Raw genomic sequence first — 21,445 nt, forward strand, 5'->3', positions numbered from 1 at the left:
TACATAATAAAATCCAATAAGATACAGCCTATTTAGACCATTGGAGACAGAAGGACAAAAGCTAGATGAGACTTCAAAACAAGATGATACTAAATCAGTATTACCTATTAAGATGTCATTTTCTCCAAAATAGCTGTTCCTATCATCCAATCTTCTCTGCCTCATTTCTGTTAAGCTCTTTTTCTGTCAGTAGCTGTCAGTTTGTCTTCTTCATTTTGTTCTCTGCTCCATTTGTTGTGGCCTCCCCGCCACTATTTCTGGGTTCTTTGTATTTGTCTTTCTTTAGAATATCCTGCAATACTTTCTGTAGAGTTGAATTGGTGGTTGCAAATTCCCCCAGTTCCTCTTTATCCTGGAAGCACCTTGTTTTTCCATCAATTTCCAGGGACAGTTGTGCAGGATATCTCAATCTTGGCTGGAGATTATTATCTTTCAATGCTTGAATTATTTCCCCCCACGCTCTTCGTGATTTGATGGTTTGTGCAGAGAAATCTGCTGTAATTCTGATGGGTGTTCCCTTGTAAGTGGTCTGTTTCTTGCCTCTTACAGCTTTTAATATTCTGTTCTTGTATTGAATTTCTGGAATTTTTATTATTATATGCCTGGGTGTTGCTCTGTTTGGGTTGTAGGTAGCTGGGGTCCTGTATGCCTCATACATCTGAGTATCTTTACCTTTTGCTAAATTAGGAAAATTCTCCTGGATTATTTCTGTGAGTAGCTTTTGTAGTTCACTTGTTTGCATCCCTACTTCTTCTTTTATGTTCTTAATCCTTAAGTTATGGATCCTCTTATCATCTTCTTGTCTTTGTATTATTGCTGTTTGTTTCTTTGTTATTTTTAAGAAGTTTTTCATTTCATTCTCCCATATTACAAGTCTGCCCTCCAGTTCAGATAGTCTGTCCTTAGTTTCTTTCAAGCTGTTATGCCAGTCTTCGATAGACTTCTTAGTATCTTGGTAGTCCCTTTGAACCTGCTTCACGTATTCTATGCTTTCTCTGTTTTCTCCATCAAACAATTCTCCCCTTTTTTTCTGTTCTTCCATTCCATCACCTGTTTTTTCTTGGGTGGTGCTTAGCATTTCTCTAACTATTCTGCATACTTCTAGCTTCAGGTCGTTGATAACTTCATTCCTGAATTGGTCTATGAGGCTCTCTATATGGTGCCTTATGTGTATTGGTGCGGTGTCTGCTATTGCCTGTTTCTCAGAATTGGGGGCCGAGGAGACTTTCTTGTTGCTGCCTCTTCCCATGCTGCCTCTTCTTCTCTGTTCCTTATATATGCAAGCTTATATAAGAGGCCCAGCTTCTCTCCCAGTCAGCCACAGCCTGATCGAATTGCGCCAGTTAGGTGTTCCCGCTCACCGCTGCGCACCAGGGAGTTACGGACCAGGCAGCCTACGCGTCTCCCCTCCCGGCCACCGTCAGGCTCTGGGATCTGGGTTGGGACAGTCTACCAGGTCCGCCGGCAGCGTCACGCAGGCCAGGCACTTTTCACCAATCCCGCCCGAGAGGGGGATGTGTGGCTGGAGTCGCCACCGCGCCCTGCTCCCGCAGGACTGCTCGGGCCCAGAAAGTCCTCTGCTGGAGTCAAACTGTGGTAGAGTGTCAGCTTCTCTCACTCACCTCACCACAAGTCAGTGCACGCCTCCCTGCTGTTCGCAGATTGCCGTTCTCAGAGCTTCTGCACGTCTCTCCCCTTGCCGAGCCGCTGTAGAGGCAGCCAGCCGCTGCGCAGCGGGAAACCCAAATCGCGGCTTACAATGGCGCGGTTCCAGCCTCCACACCGAGTCTTTTCTGTTCCTGTTTTAGCACCAGGACTGCATTCCAAGTTGGCTTCTCTCAGCCCAGTTCGTTCCTGAGTCAGCAGAGCATATCTCCACCTGCTTATGTCTCCTTAGTCCGCACCATTCCTGGCTTCTGAGCCGAGTCTTTCAGAGAGCCGCCGGTAGTTGCTGTTATCTGTCCGCCATGTTCTCCCGGAAGAGTCTAATGGGGTACTTTTATATAGCCCTGTTCTGCAGATTACAGTAAAGTGAATGTGCAAATTTGACCCAGCTCTTCAACTTTTCAGGACTGAAATCAGTACTGTTTCTTCCACAAAATCTGTTGCCCTACTGGAAATGCTGTAAAAGTTCCTACTTATTGGGGATACAGCTGAAAAAGACCATTTTGTGGCTTTCATGTGAAATTGCAAATGTGATCCGTAGTGTTGCATTTATGTAACATTTTAAGGATTGAAATTTCTCTAGAAGAAAAGATAGAATATCTAGACTTCTCTACTCATAAACTACCACCTACCCACAGACATTACTAACTCACAGATTGAATCTTGACATTTTAGGAAGAAGTTGTCTAAATGTAATATTAAATGCAAAATGTTGCTCTGTTATTAAAATATCTTCAGATAATGAAGAAACTTGAAAGTTATTCAATTTGCTTAAGCAAAAGAAAGCAATAAACACTTGTGATAATTGGCTAAGAGTTAGATCCCTTTAGTTAATCTTATTATCATCTGCTTCAGAGTTCCCAGAAAGTCTGTTATGTTAAGGAAGATGCTTTAAGATTTTTTAAAACCCCAAAACTTAGTTTTCTAAACTCAGTTGCAACTAATGCAGGCTAGAAGATGTGAGAGAAAATTGATAGCAGGAAGTACTTTGGTAACCCAGATGCCTTGTTCTGTGACCAGTCTGCTAACTTGCTGTTGTGCCAAGAGTTGTGAACATTCTGGGAGTACATGAACTCAACCCTTACTAGTCCAGGATAAGCCTTGTGCTAGACCCATAAAATGACCCTGAAACACCTCCCCAGGGGATCACATTTTGGTCTGTACTGCCAAATCATAGTGCTAATACCCCAAACTGTCAGATGCCTTTTGGTCATCACAGATTGCCCGGGCCTCTTTGGGTGACAAAGATAATGGTTTGAATTGTTTTGTGCTTAGAAATATTTATTTTCTCAGCCTCAGTCCCACTATACTCTTTCGCTTACTTCTTCCTATCCCCTGCTTTTTCCTTCTTCCTGTCCTCCCTTCCGCCCTTTCTGTCTCTGTCTTCTCTCTCCTCCTCCCTCCCATCCACCTGTAGAAGCTGGTGTCCTTAAGATAGTTCCTCACCCTGCTCTTTGTCCTAGCTCTGCTGTACCTGCTGGTTGGAAAGAATGGTTACAAATTGGAGCAAAGTCTATAATGGTTATGGGGACGTATGAACCCTTTTCTCAGGCACTTTTAGAAAGTTGACAATGGAAAATCTGCCTCTGTAGTTTTTGTGTTTTTATGTAGTACTGGGAATTGAACCCAACTGAGCTTGTATCCTCAGCCCATCCATCAGATGAGATCTCACTAAGTTATCCAGGCTCACTCAAACTTGAAATTTTCCTGTCTCAGCCTTCCAGAGTGCTGAGATTATAGCCATGTGCCTTTAGGTCCAGCCTACCTATTAACTGTGGTTTTTTTGTGGTTGTTGTGTTTTGTTTTGCACTCACTTTGACTCTTAACATCAGAAAGTGTTTTATTTGGTATAACCATAAAGGCGCCACATTATACTTTTTTGATAGTGGACAGAAACCTAAAAAGGTTTGCCGTGAATTGCCTATAATTGTAATACAGTTGTAGTCATGTTGACAGAGTTGATTTGAAATTAATTGTATAAGGCTAGATAACATATAACTGCTCCTTTTATTTGAGGGTATAAGAATTTGGGATGATAGCACAGTTGGTGTAGGGTATATGCATGATGTTCAGATGCTTTTGTTCTAGATTTTAAAGTGTTTCATAGGTTATGATCTGCCAGGCCAAACTTAATTCCAAGCTCTCCATTCAGAGTACAATAACCCTTTTGTCGAACCTGGGATATGTTATCACTGCCAGTTACTCATGTTGTCAGTTTATCTTGGCTCAACTGTGGTTCTATTTGTACTTTACTGTCCTGTGGTGAATACATTGGATTGGGTTGTTAGTTTAACAAGCTCTCTGGAGAACACTTGCATGGTGATACATGTTCAGATATGCTCGGTATCCGTAAAGTTATTGTGTGTTTGCCAAAACATGAAATTCATTCACTAGAAATTTTTTAAAGGATAAAATTCTCAAGCAAGAGATGAAGTAAATATTCTATTATTCAGTAATTATCTAGGACGTTTATAAGTATGAGATATTAATTCATGAGTCTCAGCCACATTTCTTTGGGGGTTTTGATTTTACAATTTGGTTTCTTCCTTACAATTTTACTAGATAGATTATTCTGTTTTTTTTTTTTTTTTTTTTTAAGTATTTTGGCATTTATACTATCTCTGACTTGTGCTCTGTGTAGATCACTTTTGTGTTCTGGACAAGAACTCAGTGATCCTAGCCAGATCCTGAGCTAGAATTTACAGAAAATGTTAGCAGATAGTGGGGGCTAGCAGGGCCGTTGATATCCACAGTGTGCAACTGGTTGAGAAATGTGTTATGATAGTCTACTCTACCTTCTCTTAACTGATTGCATCAAAATTTCCAGATCCACACCCTGGGTATCTGTATTTTAAGTGATTCCCAGTACTTTTGAGTTTTTAGGAAATATTTTAATAGTTTTTATGCCATGGCCATTTTGTACCTGCCTATGTGTGTGTGCACATCTCTGTGAGTGTTCATTCTAGCACTGATTGAGCATTTCTAAACCAAAGCACCAAGATGTGGCAAAAATCAAAAACTTCTGAGCTTTGTGGTGATTCCGCAAGTGTAAAATTGTGTACCTGTTCTCATGTGATGAATCACAGTTGGAACAGAACACAGGCACACTAAAAATGCCGAGTAAAATTATCTTTAAGCTATGTATATATAAAGTATAAATGAGTTTTATGTTTTAGTCCTAGGTTCTATCTCCATGGTACCTTACTATGAATATGTAAATATTTCAAAATCCAGCTCTGAAGTCTGAAACAGTTCTGGTCCCAGGATTCTTGAAAAGAGGATACCCAAAATGTATTTCATCCTCTTTATGTTATGCCTCTATTAAAAAGCTCTTTTAAAATTAGTAGCTCACTTTCCTAGTTAAATCAAATAGCTTGCAGTGGCCACTTAGTTAACATTGTTAAGGATCTACTAACCACATAGGTGGGACCCAGGAGCTGTTAAAATTGTGCAAGTCTTGATTCTTAGAAATGCAAAATCTGGTGGAAAAGAAAAATGATTCTGCGTAAAATAAAACATAACAGTTTATGAAACCATTTTGTATGCGTGATCTGTGAACCCGCTGGCATATTGGTAATGTTATTATTCCCTTTCATTTTTGAAGAAACTGAAGTTCACTTATCCTGGGTTATTCAGCAAGTCTTGGAGCTTAAGTACATCTGTGCGCGCGCGCGCGCGTGTGTGTGTGTGTGTGTGTGTGGTGTGGAGGAGTCTTTCTTTGCCATTCAGGCTGGCTTCGAACTCACTGTGTAGTCTAGACTGGCCTAATCTTCCTGCCTCAGCCTCCCACGTGCCAGGATTACAGGCGTGTGCTTTCACACCACCCCTGGCTAAACTGCATCTTCTGTGAAAGCCTGTGAAGTCCTGGAAATAAGAATGCTTTGTTTAACAAAATCCAAAACCTTTCATGAGGAACAAATATGTCAGTTAGCAGTGCAGGGCTTGCCTAGCTAACAGGAGGCCTAGGTTCAACCTCCACTACCAACCAAAAAACGACATGGAAGCAGAAGATACATACAGCTTTTTATGGAGTTATAAAAGCCTGTGCTTAGGGGACAGCTAAGCGTGTGGGTTCTGTGTTTGTGACTCATTATCTCTGCATGTTGTCTATTTTCATGTCACAATTGCCTGTTTGAACCTCTGGACTTTTAGTATATTGAACTTTCCCTGGTGAATGTGACTTATAGAAAACTTTCTATTGAAATACTTCTCTGGTCTTTCTAAACTTCCAGTTCTTGCCTCATTTTCAAATTCTTGCACTTCCAGGTAGTATCAGCCAATGAACAGCCTTCTCCATTACATGCGGTGTTTATTACCTGCTCTGTGTTCTGCAGCTCTTGATCATTTTCCATCTAGCCATTTATTGCTGTCATATGTTGCTTTTTGTTTATATGTGTATAAATGTTGTGTTCCCAGTAAGATTATAAGTGGAATCAAGGTGGTAAATAGTAGGTATTTGCTGAGTAGTCTTTGAAGCTAACGGCATGCTTACCTGGGTTGTCCTCCCTTAAAAAATGCTGCCATCTGTGTCTTCTTATACCCCCCATGGGTTGCTCCCATTCTAACCTTGATACAGGAAAGAGAGGACTGCTGGTAAACTTGTCACATGGGATCTGTAGAGCAGATCTCACAGCTCTCACTTTTCCTCCTTTCCAGTAACATTAGTGATATAAAGTCTTCTCATTGATGAGGTACAGCCACCCCAAGTAACTACATTTTCTGTTAGTCACAGTTACCTAAGAAACCTTTTCCAAATAGATATGTAGCATTTGCATGCATGTTCTGGTCCTTTGTGATCATCAGCATTGCCTTTCCCAGGTCAAGCCAGACATCACTGGCCTTCAAATTTATATAACAACTTCCTCATTTAGATGGTAGGGTGTGGTTGGTGAGGATGTTGGAGTGTGTACTGATAGCAACTTCAAAACATTTCGATGGTCTTGATCCTGTAGAATGTTTAAGCCCTTATCCACTGACTACTCATATCCATGGGTACTCTAGAATTATGCCTGTGCATGTGAGATCTTTGGGCCAAGATTCCACAAAGGGTGTCTTCATGTCATATTTTTTGTAATCAACCTAGATAGTCTTCCTTTGTGTACAGTGTGAAATACTATCACTTTGTGAAAGAGGGAACACACTATCTATCACTTTGTGAAAGAACTCATCTCCCTGGGCTTGTGGATAACAACTGCTCACCTGGATCTGAATTCTAATTAAATTTCTTGTCTTTTCACTCCTTAACATTGTGTGATACCTTTTATGAAAAGTATGCTTTAGTGTAAAAAATATTACGTATCTCTGTAGACTATGAATGGCTGAACCAAAATTAGATCTGTAGAAGAAACCCACCATCACCATCTTTTCTGCTGTTCTTCCTTATGCGTATTTGCAGGTTGGTCATTTTCCTGGGTTTCTCTTTGGTCAGGGTAGCTGCTGTGGGCATATGGAGGATATGTGACTGATGTGCCTGCCTTTCTGTTTCTAGGTGGGCCATGCACAGACACAGCTCATGTCTCGTTAGTCACACCAGCCAAAAGGTCCTGTGGTACAGGTATGTATGTGAATTCATCTTCCTGACTTGTTCCCAAAAGTTAGCCATTGGTTTTAAATTGTTGTGTGTAGGGTATTCTCTTGGTTTCTTTCATCACTTACAAAATATTTTGTCTGTGGTACTAGGAATGGAATGTGAGGAAAGGTTGATATAATGTTCTTTAGGGTCAGTTGACAGTTTAAGAAAGTGAGCATCAAAATGAACCCACTTCCCTAGTACCCAGAGCTATTATTCAGACATGAAAGGTACATAAACGCAGGTGTTTGTTCAGTTTGTAATGTGTGGCTAATTTGTCTTACATCTTGAACCTCCTTAAAAAAAAATGAGTTCATGACCTTATAACATCAAGGAATGAAGAATGTGAATCAGTGGAATAGGGAAGTTTTATTGGAATTAAGATGAATAGCTCATGGATTTCCAGAAGGGTCTCATGTGGGTGGCCACCAATGCCTTTGTCAGAGCTGTTTATACAGCAAAATTACAAGGGGAGTGTGATGTGGTTGGAACTCTAATCATCCTATAGGGTTACAAGTATAGCTACTTAGCTAATAATGATCCAGTAGGAAAATGAATCACATAGCAAGGGCACACAAAAAGATTAAGTAAATTCATGGAAAGGTAAAGGGAGCATGGGTCCAGATAGTCTAGTCCACCATTTGTGCATTTGATGCCCATGTGCACCCACTGAACCAGGTGGTGGTAACTGCAGCCCGATTCCAAGTTGCTTTTATCTCTAGGGAGGCCTGAAGGCCTTGCTGTTGCTTCTCTGTGCTGAGGCCTGGTTCTCTTCAGACTTGCCTGCAGCCACAATTCTGATTCTTTTGTGCTGACTTCCTTGAGGGCCCAGTCCTTCTCTGCCTATATATGTATCTATTTCTATCTAATTTCTCTGCCTGTAATAGTTTGATGTTAAACACTTTAAGCAGACTTAACTATCCTACACTTACAGGGTAACATACAGACATTGACTGTTAAAGAGCTTTTAATTTTACTTTTCTCTCCCAGTGATGCTTTAATGTAGGAGAGTATGCAGAAGACCAGGCATGCTCTCATAGCTCCTGTCCCCTGCAAGCACCAGACGCATGTCTGTAGAGGTGGGAAAGAGAGACTTGTGCTCTGGGGAAAGACAGATGGTCCTGATTGGCCAATGGGAGGTTAGAGAGCCAGCTGCCTTCCTCCTCTAGCCACAAGCTTGAAACTTGGAGAGCCTTTTGATGTCAGGTCCAGTACTCAATAGACACAGGGTATACATTCCTTTTCTTTGCTTCCAGGCTTGGCCCTCAGAACAGGATTTTTACTTTTATCATGTTTAGGCAATAGTCAAGGAGTGAACCATTATCTCAAGAAGTTTGGGCAAGAGAGCTGTGGATGTATTGAGTTCAGATGCTGAACTTCAAATGGGCTTGCCCTGAATATCATGTGCTTGGTTCTATCTTCTAGGTAGATCTTTTCCCCTCTCTGTGCTTCCATACTGCCAGGTACCACACAGTGTACTTACATGCGTGTTCATTTTATCTTCAGAACAGTTCTGCAAGACACTTACCATTCTTTTTTTACAGATGCAAAGAACAGGCACTCAAAGTTAAGTTTATTTTCTGAGGGAATACTACTAATAAGTAATGGAGCCAGGATTTGTGCATAAATCTTTAAAATCCTAAAGCTTGGGTTGTTTTCTGCTATCTGTCATTAGTGCTTTTCACATTTTGTGATTTTTTCTGTAATAGAGAGTAGCAAAACATAACAGTGAGGTTTGGAGAAAACAAAGCACATATTTGGAAACACAGCATATAGTTAAATACTTTTTTTTTTTTTTTTTTAGTACTGGGGATCAAACTCATGACCTCACACTTGCCAGGCAGGCATGTGAACCACTGAACTAAATCCCCAGCCTAGTTAGTACTTTTAAAATGCAAGTTCTAAAATTAAATCCATTTTCAGAGCTCAGCTTCAGCCACTAATAAATTGTGATTCTTTTAAAGTGAGTTGACATTTCAACATTTTTTTTCTTCATCTGCAAAGAACATAAAGAGTGATAGAGTTGATAAGGAAGGAAATTATATATAAAGCTCACAAAGCCATTTTTTTAGAGGAAGGAGGAGTGAAATATACTAGGACTCATAGGCATACCCAGTTTCATTAGTTGAATTTATAGTGACCACATTTTTTCTTGCACATCAGTGTCATGGTAGGAACTAAGTTGTATCTTCAAGGGTACATTGAAATGATAAGAGTCATTGAGCTCTTGGTCATGAATTTCCAGACCTTCATTAGATGAATGCATAATCTTACCTAGAAAAAGATTGAGAATTTTTGATTTGGAAGGAAATTAATACAGTGTCAAGTAATCTCTTTAGGAGCCTGAGTGAAGGTTGAGATTTGTCAGCATGGACACCAAAGGTTAACAAGTTTACCCTGCTGTGCTTCTTTGTAAGAAGCCTGTTTTGTTCCTCAGAAGCTGCTAGGGCTGAACAGCCACTGTAGCCTTAAACATTGGTCCTGACCCTCAAGGATAGAACTTCCTGATTTGCTTTGAGACCACAGATGGTCTTCATCTCATTCTCTGTGTCTTTCAGTCAGCAGGGCTGCCCATAGTGGGAGTTCTGGTTATTTTTCTTCTAAGTGTATCCTGTGTTCTCTGGTGCTTCTCCAGGTATAGAGGGTCAGTGAGTAACTACCTTATAGTAACATCGTTACTTAAGAGCCATAGCAGGAGATGAAGATGAGATGTTACTGACCTCCTCCCAGCCATCCATCCATTCAGGTTTAGACTATGTGAAGCAGCATTGAACTTGGTAGTGGTGTGTTAGAGAAAGGACACTGAGGCTAGCATAAAGTGATTCTTTAGGTCAGCAGCTCTGGATAACGACAGGTGTATGTTTTTTGAGGTACAAGGTACACTGGTGAGAGTTCTTTATCTCAACCTTATAAAATTACTATTTTGCAAGTTCTTTTTACATCCATACATAGTTTATAAACAGCAAATAAACATATATACAAGTATATATATATATATATATATATACATATAAAAGAATCATATGACTTTTAGATAGGCATGTACATCAGCAAAAGATTAATGACCTCTGCTCTAGGCAACAGCTCATTGTTTTAATAATACTTAAGGTTAAATCCAGAGATTAGCATTAGACTCATTAGAGTGTGACTTAGTAAGTAAAGGCCTAAGTAGTTAATTAACAGATCTTCATTTCTGTTTCAAGTGACTGTGTCAATCAGGTAAAAGATAATTTAGGGAAGTGGACCACAGTGTGGCGTGGTTTAGTTTCCAACCTTCAAAATGCGAGAAGTCTTTTTAAAGATCTATAACTCTTAAGAAGGAGGTTACAAAAAAGTGACTGTAGTGCAGATGAAAGAAAGGTCAGTTTGTATTTGTGAGCTAGATGGGAAAGTTTCTATGCTGGCATTCAGCCATACAGAACTATTAACAGTTAAAGTCATTTTAATTTTTAGATTCATAAAAATAAGCGGCACCATGATCAGCTTGATGTCTAAGCAGATAAAAATTGAGTGAAGGGATGTGTGGTTGTTGCCAGTCCACCCCACCCCGGTCCCTTTGTAGAGCACAGATACGTCTACTTCAGCAGAGCTGACAGAAAAATGCTTTTAGTTAGAAGGTGAGAGTTAACAGTATATCACATCTCCACATTCCTTGAGAGAATTTGCATTTCTTCAGAGAACTCAGAAATGTTCCTTTGTTAGTTCTTAAAACATTTCCGCCAAGAATGAGTTTGCTGTCTTTGGGCAACAAACCACCAGAGGATTCCCTTTTGTCCTTCATCTTTCCTAGTCCTCACATTATGCAGTGCTCAAGAACATTGCAATGCAAGCTGTGATCAACTCCTTAGATAATTTTATTTGGAAAGTATGGATGGTTGGTTAGGTGGATATTTTTGTGGCTAAAAGCACCTTATAAAAAAGTTGTCTGTGGCTTTTCATTAGCTTTTCTTATTTAAAGTATTATTTTTAGAATTACAGCCAAAAAATGCTACTTTGTCTTTTCTTTTATTGGGATTTGGTACTTGTAAATCTGAAATTTTACACTGTAATGGACAGGTGGAACTGTTACCTGGTTTGTTTGTTTGATTGACTTTGTGGTGCGGCCTTTGATGTGGTAGGCAAGTGTGTACCACCGAACTGCATCCTCAGCCCATGTTTGGTTTAAATGTTCTTGTAGAAGTAACCTCTCTCCTGCAGGGTCCTTGAACAACGAAGAGCCCAAGGACTCTATTTCTTAGGGCATCTCCTTTGGTGGGGTGGGGATAGGGCAGTAACATCAAGTAGGGTGTCTGTCTACTAGCTCTTAGCAATGGGTTCAATATGTATTGAGGGGCAGACATTTTAGCATATAAAGAAAGAAAATTACCTCCTTTGTAGTGACTACTCATGAGGACTTGAGTTTTTGTTGTTTTGTTTTGGTCCTGTTATTTCTGAAGGTAGAAAAATTTATAGACGCATTTGATTTGACAATATTATCAGCAGACTTGGCTCCATTGTATCTGGATTGTTTTACTCTTCTTCCAGCAGATATATGGGGTAGGTAATATTCTTTCTGATAAATGTGAAAAATGTCGACTTAAAAAATCTTGTGTATGTTAAAAATTGATTAAATTAGTAGAGTAGCAAGTAAAATAACTATTTGGGGGCCATAGGGGAGCTAAATTATTGCTCGAGATTAAAGCAGATGGGTCTAGAAACTGTTAAAAACATCACACGGTTTTCCAGAAAGTGTCATCTTTCTAGTTCAGCGTTATTCTCACCAGCTAAATTCTTTTCTTCCTTCACTTCTTCTTCTTTCCTGCACAGATTTTTCCTTCTGGGTCACCTATTTTCCTTTCAGCTTAGTAAACAGTGCCATGACCTAGTGTAGACCTGTGTTGTTCTTTGTTTTTTGCTTTTCCCCCAAACCCTTTCTTGATTGACTTTTTTGTGCTGTGTTCTTATGCTATTATTGTCTGTTCTAACAAAGACAGGAGAAACCCCCTTTCACCTGGGAGTTAAGAGAAGATTGATGTGCTAAACACTTTTCACATCAGTGTTCAGAAGCCAGTTAAAGGGAAATGTTTCATTGCTGTTATGTTACCAAGAGGTTTATACACGAGATCTTTTAAACTGTTTCAGAAGCTAGAGGGTGTTGGTGTTAAATCAGAGGTGGCCTTGTAAATCTTAAAAATATCTGCAGTTGTGGTTTTTATCTCCTGGAAGAATCAATTTCATGGAAACATTTCCACCTAAATTTACTAATAGTTGAGTCAGTACTGTAAAGTAATGTTCAGTATTATACACTATAGGTGACTCTTCCTGGCCCTGTTTGCTCTGTGGAATTTTAGAGGAAAGTGGCTTTAGAAGTGAGTTCAACTGGGTTATTCTTGTCTGTCTGCCTCTCTCTCTCTCTCTCTCTCTCTCTCTCTCTGTCTCTCTCTCTCTCTCTCTCTCTCGTTCATTCTTTCTTGACCTTCAAGTATAACTGATCTTCTGCAGTATCAGCATTTGAGGAAGAAAATTAGAAATTTGACCTACTTATGTAATATGCAAGTTCCCATCAGGAGAATATTAGGGAAGATGTAAAACTTCCTATTTTTATTAGCATTTAATGTAACCATCGAAGAAAGATCAAAACAGTAAATCTGAGATGGCAAGGAAAAAAGTATTTAAAAATATTTTATTTTGTGCACTCATCGTGTTTTGTCTGGAAGAAGTTCAGTTGATTCCTGGGGCAGGGGACAACATGAATACCAGATATTTGGAAAGTGAGCAGAAAGTTCTCCAAAAGAGAAGATGCTGTTTTGCCATGTTCTTCCCAGTTAAGGCAGCAGTTTTCACCGAAGTTTATCCTGGCATATCATGGTGACTGCTTCCTGACAGTGTTTTTGGGCACTGAGTTTGTAGCTGAGGAGGGCAGTAATCTAAATTCTTTCTCTTAGGTTTCATTCCACCTTTAATAACTTTAATCAGTGTACCTCGGTTATTTGTGTTAAAAATGGAATGAGGGTGTAGTAGAGCATTATATAAATAGATGATTAATCCTCAAAATGTGAATAGTAGCAGATGAGTTGTTATTTCCAAACCCAAAAGCCTTGTGATACAGTTCAGTGTAAAGACTTTGGGTTCAGCCTGCAGTTCTGAGGGGTGGGGGAGAATACTTCCACACTGCATGTACTTAATAGTACTTTTTTGTATAGGTTTCAGAAGTGGTCAGGGAAAGCTTACAGGTCTTCAGTTTCACCCCTACGTGGCCCTCTGGTCTTGTGCCACCAATTGCTGTGTTTGTGATCCAGGCTAGCTCAGCCTGTAATGTATAGGTTTGCTGGACTTGATGTCAGGGGCTCGTTACAGTAGGGGCCTTGTTTGGGTTATACTCAGGAGAAGAGCGGCCCTTCTGAGCAAAGGCTGCTAATGAAAATGAGTGTCAAACTAGGGTGTCAGTCCCATCAAGATACATTTTTGCACTTGAAAAATATAAGCATACTTAAGTACAAGAAGTGAATTGTGATGTGCCTCGTTGCTATTTTAGAGATAGAAGTGCATGGTTAGCCTTGATCTGAGTGTTGAACTTCTTGTGCTTTTTGCACAGGTTGGTCAGATCCATGAATGTAACTGCGACACGTGTGTATTTAATCTTTGTAGTCATTCATTTTATCATAGGTAGCTCTCTTACCAAGGATAGAGCATCTCAGATTTCTATTAACTAATTGTTCTATTGTTCCACTGGGGCAGAATGCTTAAGCCAATACTATTTATAAAGGCTGACATAGGAATTCATAACCCTTGCCTCCTTAGACATTTTTGGATCCCTGTTTTGAGTGGGGAATGGATCTGAGGAGTGCTGTTCAAGGGCTGGTCCATGACACGTGCATGCTTATTAGAGGGAGCATGTTGGAAATGTAGCCTTTCCAGCTGAAGCAGTAGCCTTCCCCGAAGGGCCGCACTGTAAATCATCAGAACCTTGCAATGATACTGCCCATTAAGGCGATGTGTGTCTGTGTGTGTGTATACGTGCCCTACTCAGTTCCTGGCTGTACTAACAGAACAGCGCATCAAGCAAGGCTGTAAATAAAAGTTATTACCTAATAGGTGGGTGCCGAAGTGGAACGGACAGAGCTGAGGCACGGAGGCCTTATTACTGTTCATCAGCAATTATAAACAGGATAAAGTGTCTGGGACTTGCGCTGATGCGGTGACGGCTAATAGAGGCTGGGAATGACACTGAGCCATGAGAAGATGATGTATGCTGATGGGTTTTTACTGCCTCATCTTGCTGCTTGCTTTCAAGACAAGTTGTGTTACCCGTTTTCCTGCTTGCTCATCTGTCTGAGGAGAGACAGTTCCATTGCCTCTTCTGGCAGCAGGTAGGCTGACGCTTATTCCTTATACCTATGTCTGCCTCCAGTGCATCTCCTCAATGGAGGGTCTTCAGAAATACTTCATAATCATGGCCAATTAAAGCCATGATCTTATTGTATTGCTTGTTGTCATGGTTATAGATCACATCTTCAGAAGTGGTTGCTTATGTGGAATATACGACCAGCTGAGAAAGTACTCAGCTAGTCCAGCTTTTATTAACAGACACCATGGAGTCCTGGAGATGACTCTAGGGCTGTGCAAGAGATGCACATGTGTTTTGCTCCTGGTGGCTTGTACCCTAAAAGGTAGAATGAAAGTAGAAACAAATAAAGCTAATTTCAGCTTTTAAGAGAGTAACAGACATAATTATGTTGATTTCAGAGAGTGAAGACAAAGGAAGATTATGTCAGTGATCAGGAAAAAAAGTGTGATACTAATGTCCTTTTCTTTAAAAAAACAAAACAAAACAATCGCCCTCCTAATGCTTAAAACTCGGTCCTCAAAGTCACTAAGAGTGATTTGAAATGTGGGTGTAGTGGCAGCAGTAGATGTGTGTTCTGGTGCACAGAAAGCATAAAATACGGCTTGGCAGTGCTTTTGAGTAGCACATAAGCCTCTACTACTCGGGAAAGTTGAGGTACATAGCTCTGTTAAACTTTAATCATTCACCTTCACTAAATCACAGTAATTAGACTTCAATAACTATTTATTTAGTTTTTTGTTTTTTGAGACAGAGTTTCTCTGTATATTCTAGGTTGGCTTGAACTCACTATGTAGCACAGGTTGGCCTCAAACTCAGTGTTCCTCCTGCCTCAGACTGATTACAGTGGTGCTCTACCATACCTGGCTAATCATTAGACTTTTGAGACAGAAACAATCTGTAGCAAATGCACAGAGAAAGACTTTTCAGAAGAGCTTGTCAGTTTGATCCAGGAATTTATGAGCCTTTCTCGTAGTTCAATTTTTTGTCATTTGTACCTGTAAATGTGTATACTTCTTTTATGCAGTGTCTTCAGAACTAACTTATCAGAAGGCTTCCTGCTATTAGAGAAATTGTAGTTTTTCTCTGGTGCTTCAAATTACACATTGATGTACTTCATTTTAAAGAAGCTGATATATGATCAGTATTAAAAAGCAGATAAACAGAATGTAATATGTATAAAACACCTTGTAATTGGGCTGATGTAAATAGGTTCTTCGTTTTACATATAAAACAAAATTTGACACACAAAAAGTCAGTTTGTACTTAACTTATTCCAAGATTATTCTCTGGTAGTAGCCAGTAGAATGAAGAAAGAGATTAATCTGAGAAAGGTGTTTTAAAAAAACAATTGACAGGATTTGAGAGCTGATTAGAGATGGCTGAATAAAGAATGCAAAGTGTAAACCTGGGCAGCTAAAGGAAGAAATATGTAACTGATGGTGGGGAAGGAAAACCTACCATGAAACCGCTTTTGGTTTCTCGGGTACTAAGTTTTAGATTATTGTAGATGGTACTATAGAAAATTATCAATATGGGCCTGTTTTGGAAGTTGTTAAACTCGAAGCATTGATTGAAGCTGTGCAACTGAATAAGGGAATAAATGTAAGAGGCTGAAACTTAGGGGGCCAGCGAAGAAAGAGAAGGGAGTCAGAGGCAGAACTGCCCACACAATCAAAAGAGACCCATGAGAAGAAAGGGTCAGGAAATAGGAAAACAAGGAGAGGCTGGCTTTTAAAAGACCCACTGGAAAACCTGAAACAAGTGTGTAGAGTGTGAGGGGAAGCCAGAGCCTGAGATCAGCAAAGAGGCTCTTGACAAGAAGGAACGGAAGACAGCAGGTGGAATCATTCATTTTGGGTGTAGTTGCACCACTAAAACCCAATAAATAGTGGTGTTTGGAGGGGATGACAGGGTGCAGCTTTTTTTTTTTTTAAGGTAGAGATAAAGATAGGGAACGATTTTGTCCTTGTTAAAATATAAAAGAAAAAGAACCCAGGGGGAGAAAAAGGAGTAGGAAATATTAAAAAGAGGAAGAGATGTACAATCAAGAAGAGATAGGCTGAGGATATAGCTCAGCAGCACACAGTGCCTGCCTGGCAAGTGTGAGTTCATAAGTTTTATTTCCAAAAGAAAAAACAAGAAGACAAAAGAAAAGAAAAAGAAGAGATAGAAATCCAGAAACATTACTTCCTTCTAGGAGTATTAGGAAGAAGATGTAGTTACAGGTCAGCAGGTTTTTCTCCTTTCATTTACAGATTTACTACCTGAGACAAATGGACTAGGGAGATCATTGTAGGTCACTTCTGTGAATAAAGATGTAGATAATGCCATCCTGTGAAATTAATAACAGAGAACTGGGTCCTACGGAGAGAACACCTGCGAACTGAGTATGGAGGGAAAATAGGGTCTCGAAGTAGAAGCTTCTGTCATTAAATAGTTTAAATTTATAACAGGTACACAAAAGAACACTGAGGGAACAAGTGGTGCTCACTTCTCTTTTTTTAATGATAAGCTTTCATGGTTTCAAAAGTAAGACGCGGTAGCACATCATACCACAGAGTGGCTTAGAAGAGAAAGTGGCCGTCAAGGCCATCCTGTTCCACAACACGGACCAGCCTTTTCTCTCTAGCCAGTTGTTCTTCCAGTACTTTCATTCTGTACAGCAAGTAACCTTAAAATTGTGGGAGAAAAAAGTGCTCAAGCCCTACTTTTTGAAACGTCAGCTGGTAGGAAATACGATTTAGCTCAGACTCATGCCCGCTCCAGTGTTTGGTACTGTATGATTACTTTTGGCTTTCTTTCTTGATCCACCAGCCTCCAGCACCACCTCTTCGTGAGGATAGGAGAACATTGGGTTGGAGATACCTTATCATGCCTCCGCTCAGCGGTGCTTGTTTTCTTCATATTGGTGTAGTTGTGACTGTGTCTCTTCAGGTCTGCAACCACAAACACATCTTCCATGTTATGTTCACAGGTTGTTTTTTTTTAAGTGCCATTTACATTATTGTGACTCTGTAGGTGTTCTCTGCCCGGCTCAAGTTCCATGCTAGGAAGTCATTTCTTTTTTTTATGGGTCTAATGTTAGGTTTCCAGTGTGCTGAAAAAGAGTGTTCCTATACAACACCAGATTGGTTATTATATTCTATCAGTTGCTCAGAAACCATGCAACATTTTAGTTTGTTTTATATTCGGATTATACTTATTTAATACAGCTTTCCCCAGGCTTTTATGACTGATTTTTCTTCCAGTGTTTATTTTTGTCGCTCCTTTTTTCCTAATTCTGTATTTATACCTTTTCCAAGGTACTCTTTAAGCCTGCTCTGTTAGCAGTAACTTCCTTTCACTGCTCTTGCTTTCTGTTGCTCCCTCATGTTTTGTCGAGTACAAGCCCCAAAGTAGTGCCGAAGAGGAGCAGCGTTGGAGTTCACGGACATCTGAAAAAGTCTTTCCTACCTGCATCTTGACGGGAAGTTTGCTTTCCAGGTTATGGAAAATCATTGCGTCCTTGTTTCTAGTGTTCCATGTTGCTGCTGAGATCAGACACCAGAGGTTTTCATTTTCATAAGCACTATATCCTTGGTTTTTCTTCAGCTTTACAGCACTCAGAATCAAGTTTTTATTACTGGTATTCTGAAATTTGTGATGAAGTGTCCAATGGGTATCTTTGTCCCTTTGAAGTATTTAGTGCTTTAGAGGCCTCCTAAATCTGAAGTTTGGTGTCCTCCTGTAGCAAGGCTTTGTGCTCTCGTCCAGTCTCCTTTTGAGACCATAACTTATGAATGACTAATAATAATAAACTTATTCGTTAAACTTTATTATTTAAAGCACCTACCCGATGCCTGATAAATACTCGGTAGGTAATGAAGGTGCAGACGGAAGGTGTAAAATGCAGAGAGTATAAAGGGAAAATGAAAAAGAACTCATTTAGACACTGACTGCACAGAGAGGTATATGTTGTTAGAAAGTAATTCTTTTAGATATTTCACAAGCTTGTGTCCTAAAAAAATATGTCTATTTCCTAAGCTTTTAAGGAGCCCCCTCCCCCCACCTTATTGAATACTACTCATCTTTCTGGGGCATAACTCTAATTAGGGGCCACAAATTATTACTGTATATTTTTGTTATGGTTAAATTTTTGATAAAAAAGACTGGCTTTTGCATTTAAATGTAGAAAATTACTTTAGTCAGTAAATTCACTTGTTTATGATTAAAACTCAGACAGTTTAACCTTGGAGGCATTTTTGTCATAGGGGATTTCATATTGTGATTAGTTGTCTGAAAAGCCAAGTGCTTCTGTGGGCTCAGTTAAGCAGCCTCCTACTATATATGTATAATTATTTTTGGTGCAGACACACATTCTGCTATAAAAGCTTATTTGGCCTTATGCTCCCTGCCGCTCTGAATCCTCTATTTCATTACCAGTATCCACCCACAGAGTTTTAGAAAGCCATTCCCGAGTAGCAGAACCACAATTCAGAATTTTAAATAAACCACATCTCTATTAGCTCAATGGACGGGGGAATTAGTTACATGGTATGCATTCCCCACATTCATCTGCTTACCCTTTCTAAACTTACTAAAAATGTATACATATATAAGCGAGAAAATAGGACATTTAACTCACATTGTACCCATTTTTCCTTATTTTAGCAAGGAGTAGAGACTACAGTAGACATTCTTTTAAAATATTTACCTTGAATAAGGTACATATATTTTTTTTAAATGTTCTGAATGCTGTTGCCGTCTGTCCCCCTACTCCCTGGAAAAGTAGAACTCTTCTCCAAAGATGATGTTATTACATTATAACTGGAATTATATGTCCAAATACAAAGGTGGCCTTTACAAGAAAGTTGGGCAGGGGGGCTTATGCAGCACCATTTTGAATAGGACGCATTAACTCCCTGTGTTTGTCTTCCAGGGCACTGATAGTTCCTGAAACTGACAAGATTAAGTAGACTGATTCAGGCCACTTCTTCTTTGGCATCATGTTGACAAGGCCATTTCTAAAAGATTAAGATCGCACCTTAGTAAGGTCTTGAGTTTCTTAATTCCTGGAATTGCAGTTGTAGCAGTTGACACACAGTTACAGCTGGGTCCTTCTTAGGGTTGGAGGAATTGTAAACAAAGTGTAACCTGTAAAAGTCCGTGACCAGTCTTTAAAGTACACTTATGGATATTGATTTCATCACAAACCTGGGGAAGTACAGGTATTAACCTTACTCTCAGCCTACTGCCACAACCATCTTGTCGTGCATTTTCTCAGGAGAGGATCAGCGTTTCTGGGAAAGAATTCAGTAGGTTCTCTTGCCATTTACCTCCCATGTGTGGCTGCTCTGAGATACAGGATGAGAGTGCACATGTGTGTATTCAGACATTTCAGACTTATGGAAAAGTTAACAGTATGTAAAATTCTTGAGTACCCCTTCCCCAGGCTCTGTGATGTTGACATTTTAGTCCATCTGTGCTCTATGTCTGTGTGTGTGTCTGTGTATGGGTATTGTGTCCTTACCTCTAGCCATCTGAGTAGATTACATACTGAGTATTCCAATTATTCTATACTAAAACTTTCTGCATATAATTCTTAAAGTCAAGAATTATTCTATATGGTTATAGTACTCTGTTCAAAATTGGGCATTTAACATTAATGTAATATATAATTAATCTTAGCATATTTGTTCATATTGTAGTCTCCTAATAAATATTGTATGAAAGAAATTTGAGCAATAAGTTGAGTTGAGCTTAAAATGTTAGGTACTTGCTTATGTTTCAAATATTGACTAAACGTAGTTTTTATAATAATTCTGATGCAGAACTCCTTGCCTCAGATTTTCTAGCAGCTTGTTTTACAGCTAACATTATTTCTCTTTCTTTGGTATACCATTTCCTTAAAGCAGTTTTCTTCAGGCCTTCTAAACTCTCTGCACATTGTATTAACCCTGATACAATGCTAAGAAAGGGACACCTACTGTTTTTACTTAGGGAGAAAAGGGCTACAAACCTTCCTGTTGGACTTCTGGAAGAAATCTGCATTTAAGTTCTTTAGCTGCACATCAAAAAGAGTTTGAATGAGATAAAACAAGTTATTTATAATTTTAAAGATTTTCCCAGAGAGCAGTGAGTCAGAAGACTAGATTTGGGGTAGAAAGAACATAAATGATAGGTGGAAAGAGGAACTGAATTAAGCTGACACTAAATTTGAAACAAAAATAGTTTTAAAAACAAATCAGCTATGTTAGCACCTATTCATTTATGCATTCAGGCTGATTTTTTTTTTTATACATCAAATATAACCATTCAAACATTTTCCCCCTGCATTAAACCTGGAACATACATCCCATAGGTCTGTCATGGTAGGATTACCATCTTGAGGAACTTGTCCCATTACAAAGATCTACTTCATGTTTGTCCTTTGCTTTTTCCTCTTCTTCTGTTGTTGTTGGTGGTGGTGGTATTTTACCGTTGAGCACTAACAAGAGTGTTAAATGTAGCTGAATTTGCTCCTTTCTTGCAATAGAAGATTGCATTATAAGTCAGATAAGAAACACAGTTGGAAGATTAAAAACATCCACTGAGAGAGCAGTTAAGCCTCATTATAGGTGTGTTGATTTTCCTGGAGGAATTTGACTTCTATGTGTATGTTTTAAACAATAATTTAGAGAAATTAGTGTTTCATTTATCTGTACCCATTTCCCCAACTCTACTTCTGTGTGTTGCAGTGTTTTTCTGTAAAGAGTGTCTGTTTTCAGTCTCCCTGACAGAGAATTCAGGGCCAGATCAAGTTGATGGCAAGTCACTGATGCTTTGGAGACCAAACTGTTGGAGTACAATATTATTTAAAGATTTTCTGGCCTTATGTCTTCCCTCTGGGCCTCCTCAAATATAAG

The 21,445-nt window shown here is 39.4% G+C and overlaps 1 protein-coding gene across 2 annotated transcripts in view; it reads left to right on the forward strand.

The window, feature by feature from the left end:
• Positions 1-21,445, forward strand: part of Zfand3 (zinc finger AN1-type containing 3) — a 275,896-nt gene that overhangs the window by 218,971 nt on the left and 35,480 nt on the right. The window contains exon 4 of one of the 2 annotated variants that reach the window (XM_063239403.1): positions 7,154-7,219. The exons of the other annotated variant lie outside the window; for it this stretch is intronic. Coding sequence (XP_063095473.1) covers positions 7,154-7,219 — 66 coding nt within the window. The remainder of the gene's footprint in view (positions 1-7,153; positions 7,220-21,445) is intronic. 2 annotated transcript variants of the gene reach the window in all.

The sequence above is a fragment of the Cavia porcellus genome, unplaced genomic scaffold, assembly GCF_034190915.1.
Source record: "Cavia porcellus strain 051 isolate PalLab524CR breed Dunkin Hartley unplaced genomic scaffold, mCavPor4.1 scaffold_28, whole genome shotgun sequence".
NCBI classification, from domain to species: Eukaryota; Metazoa; Chordata; class Mammalia; order Rodentia; family Caviidae; genus Cavia; species Cavia porcellus.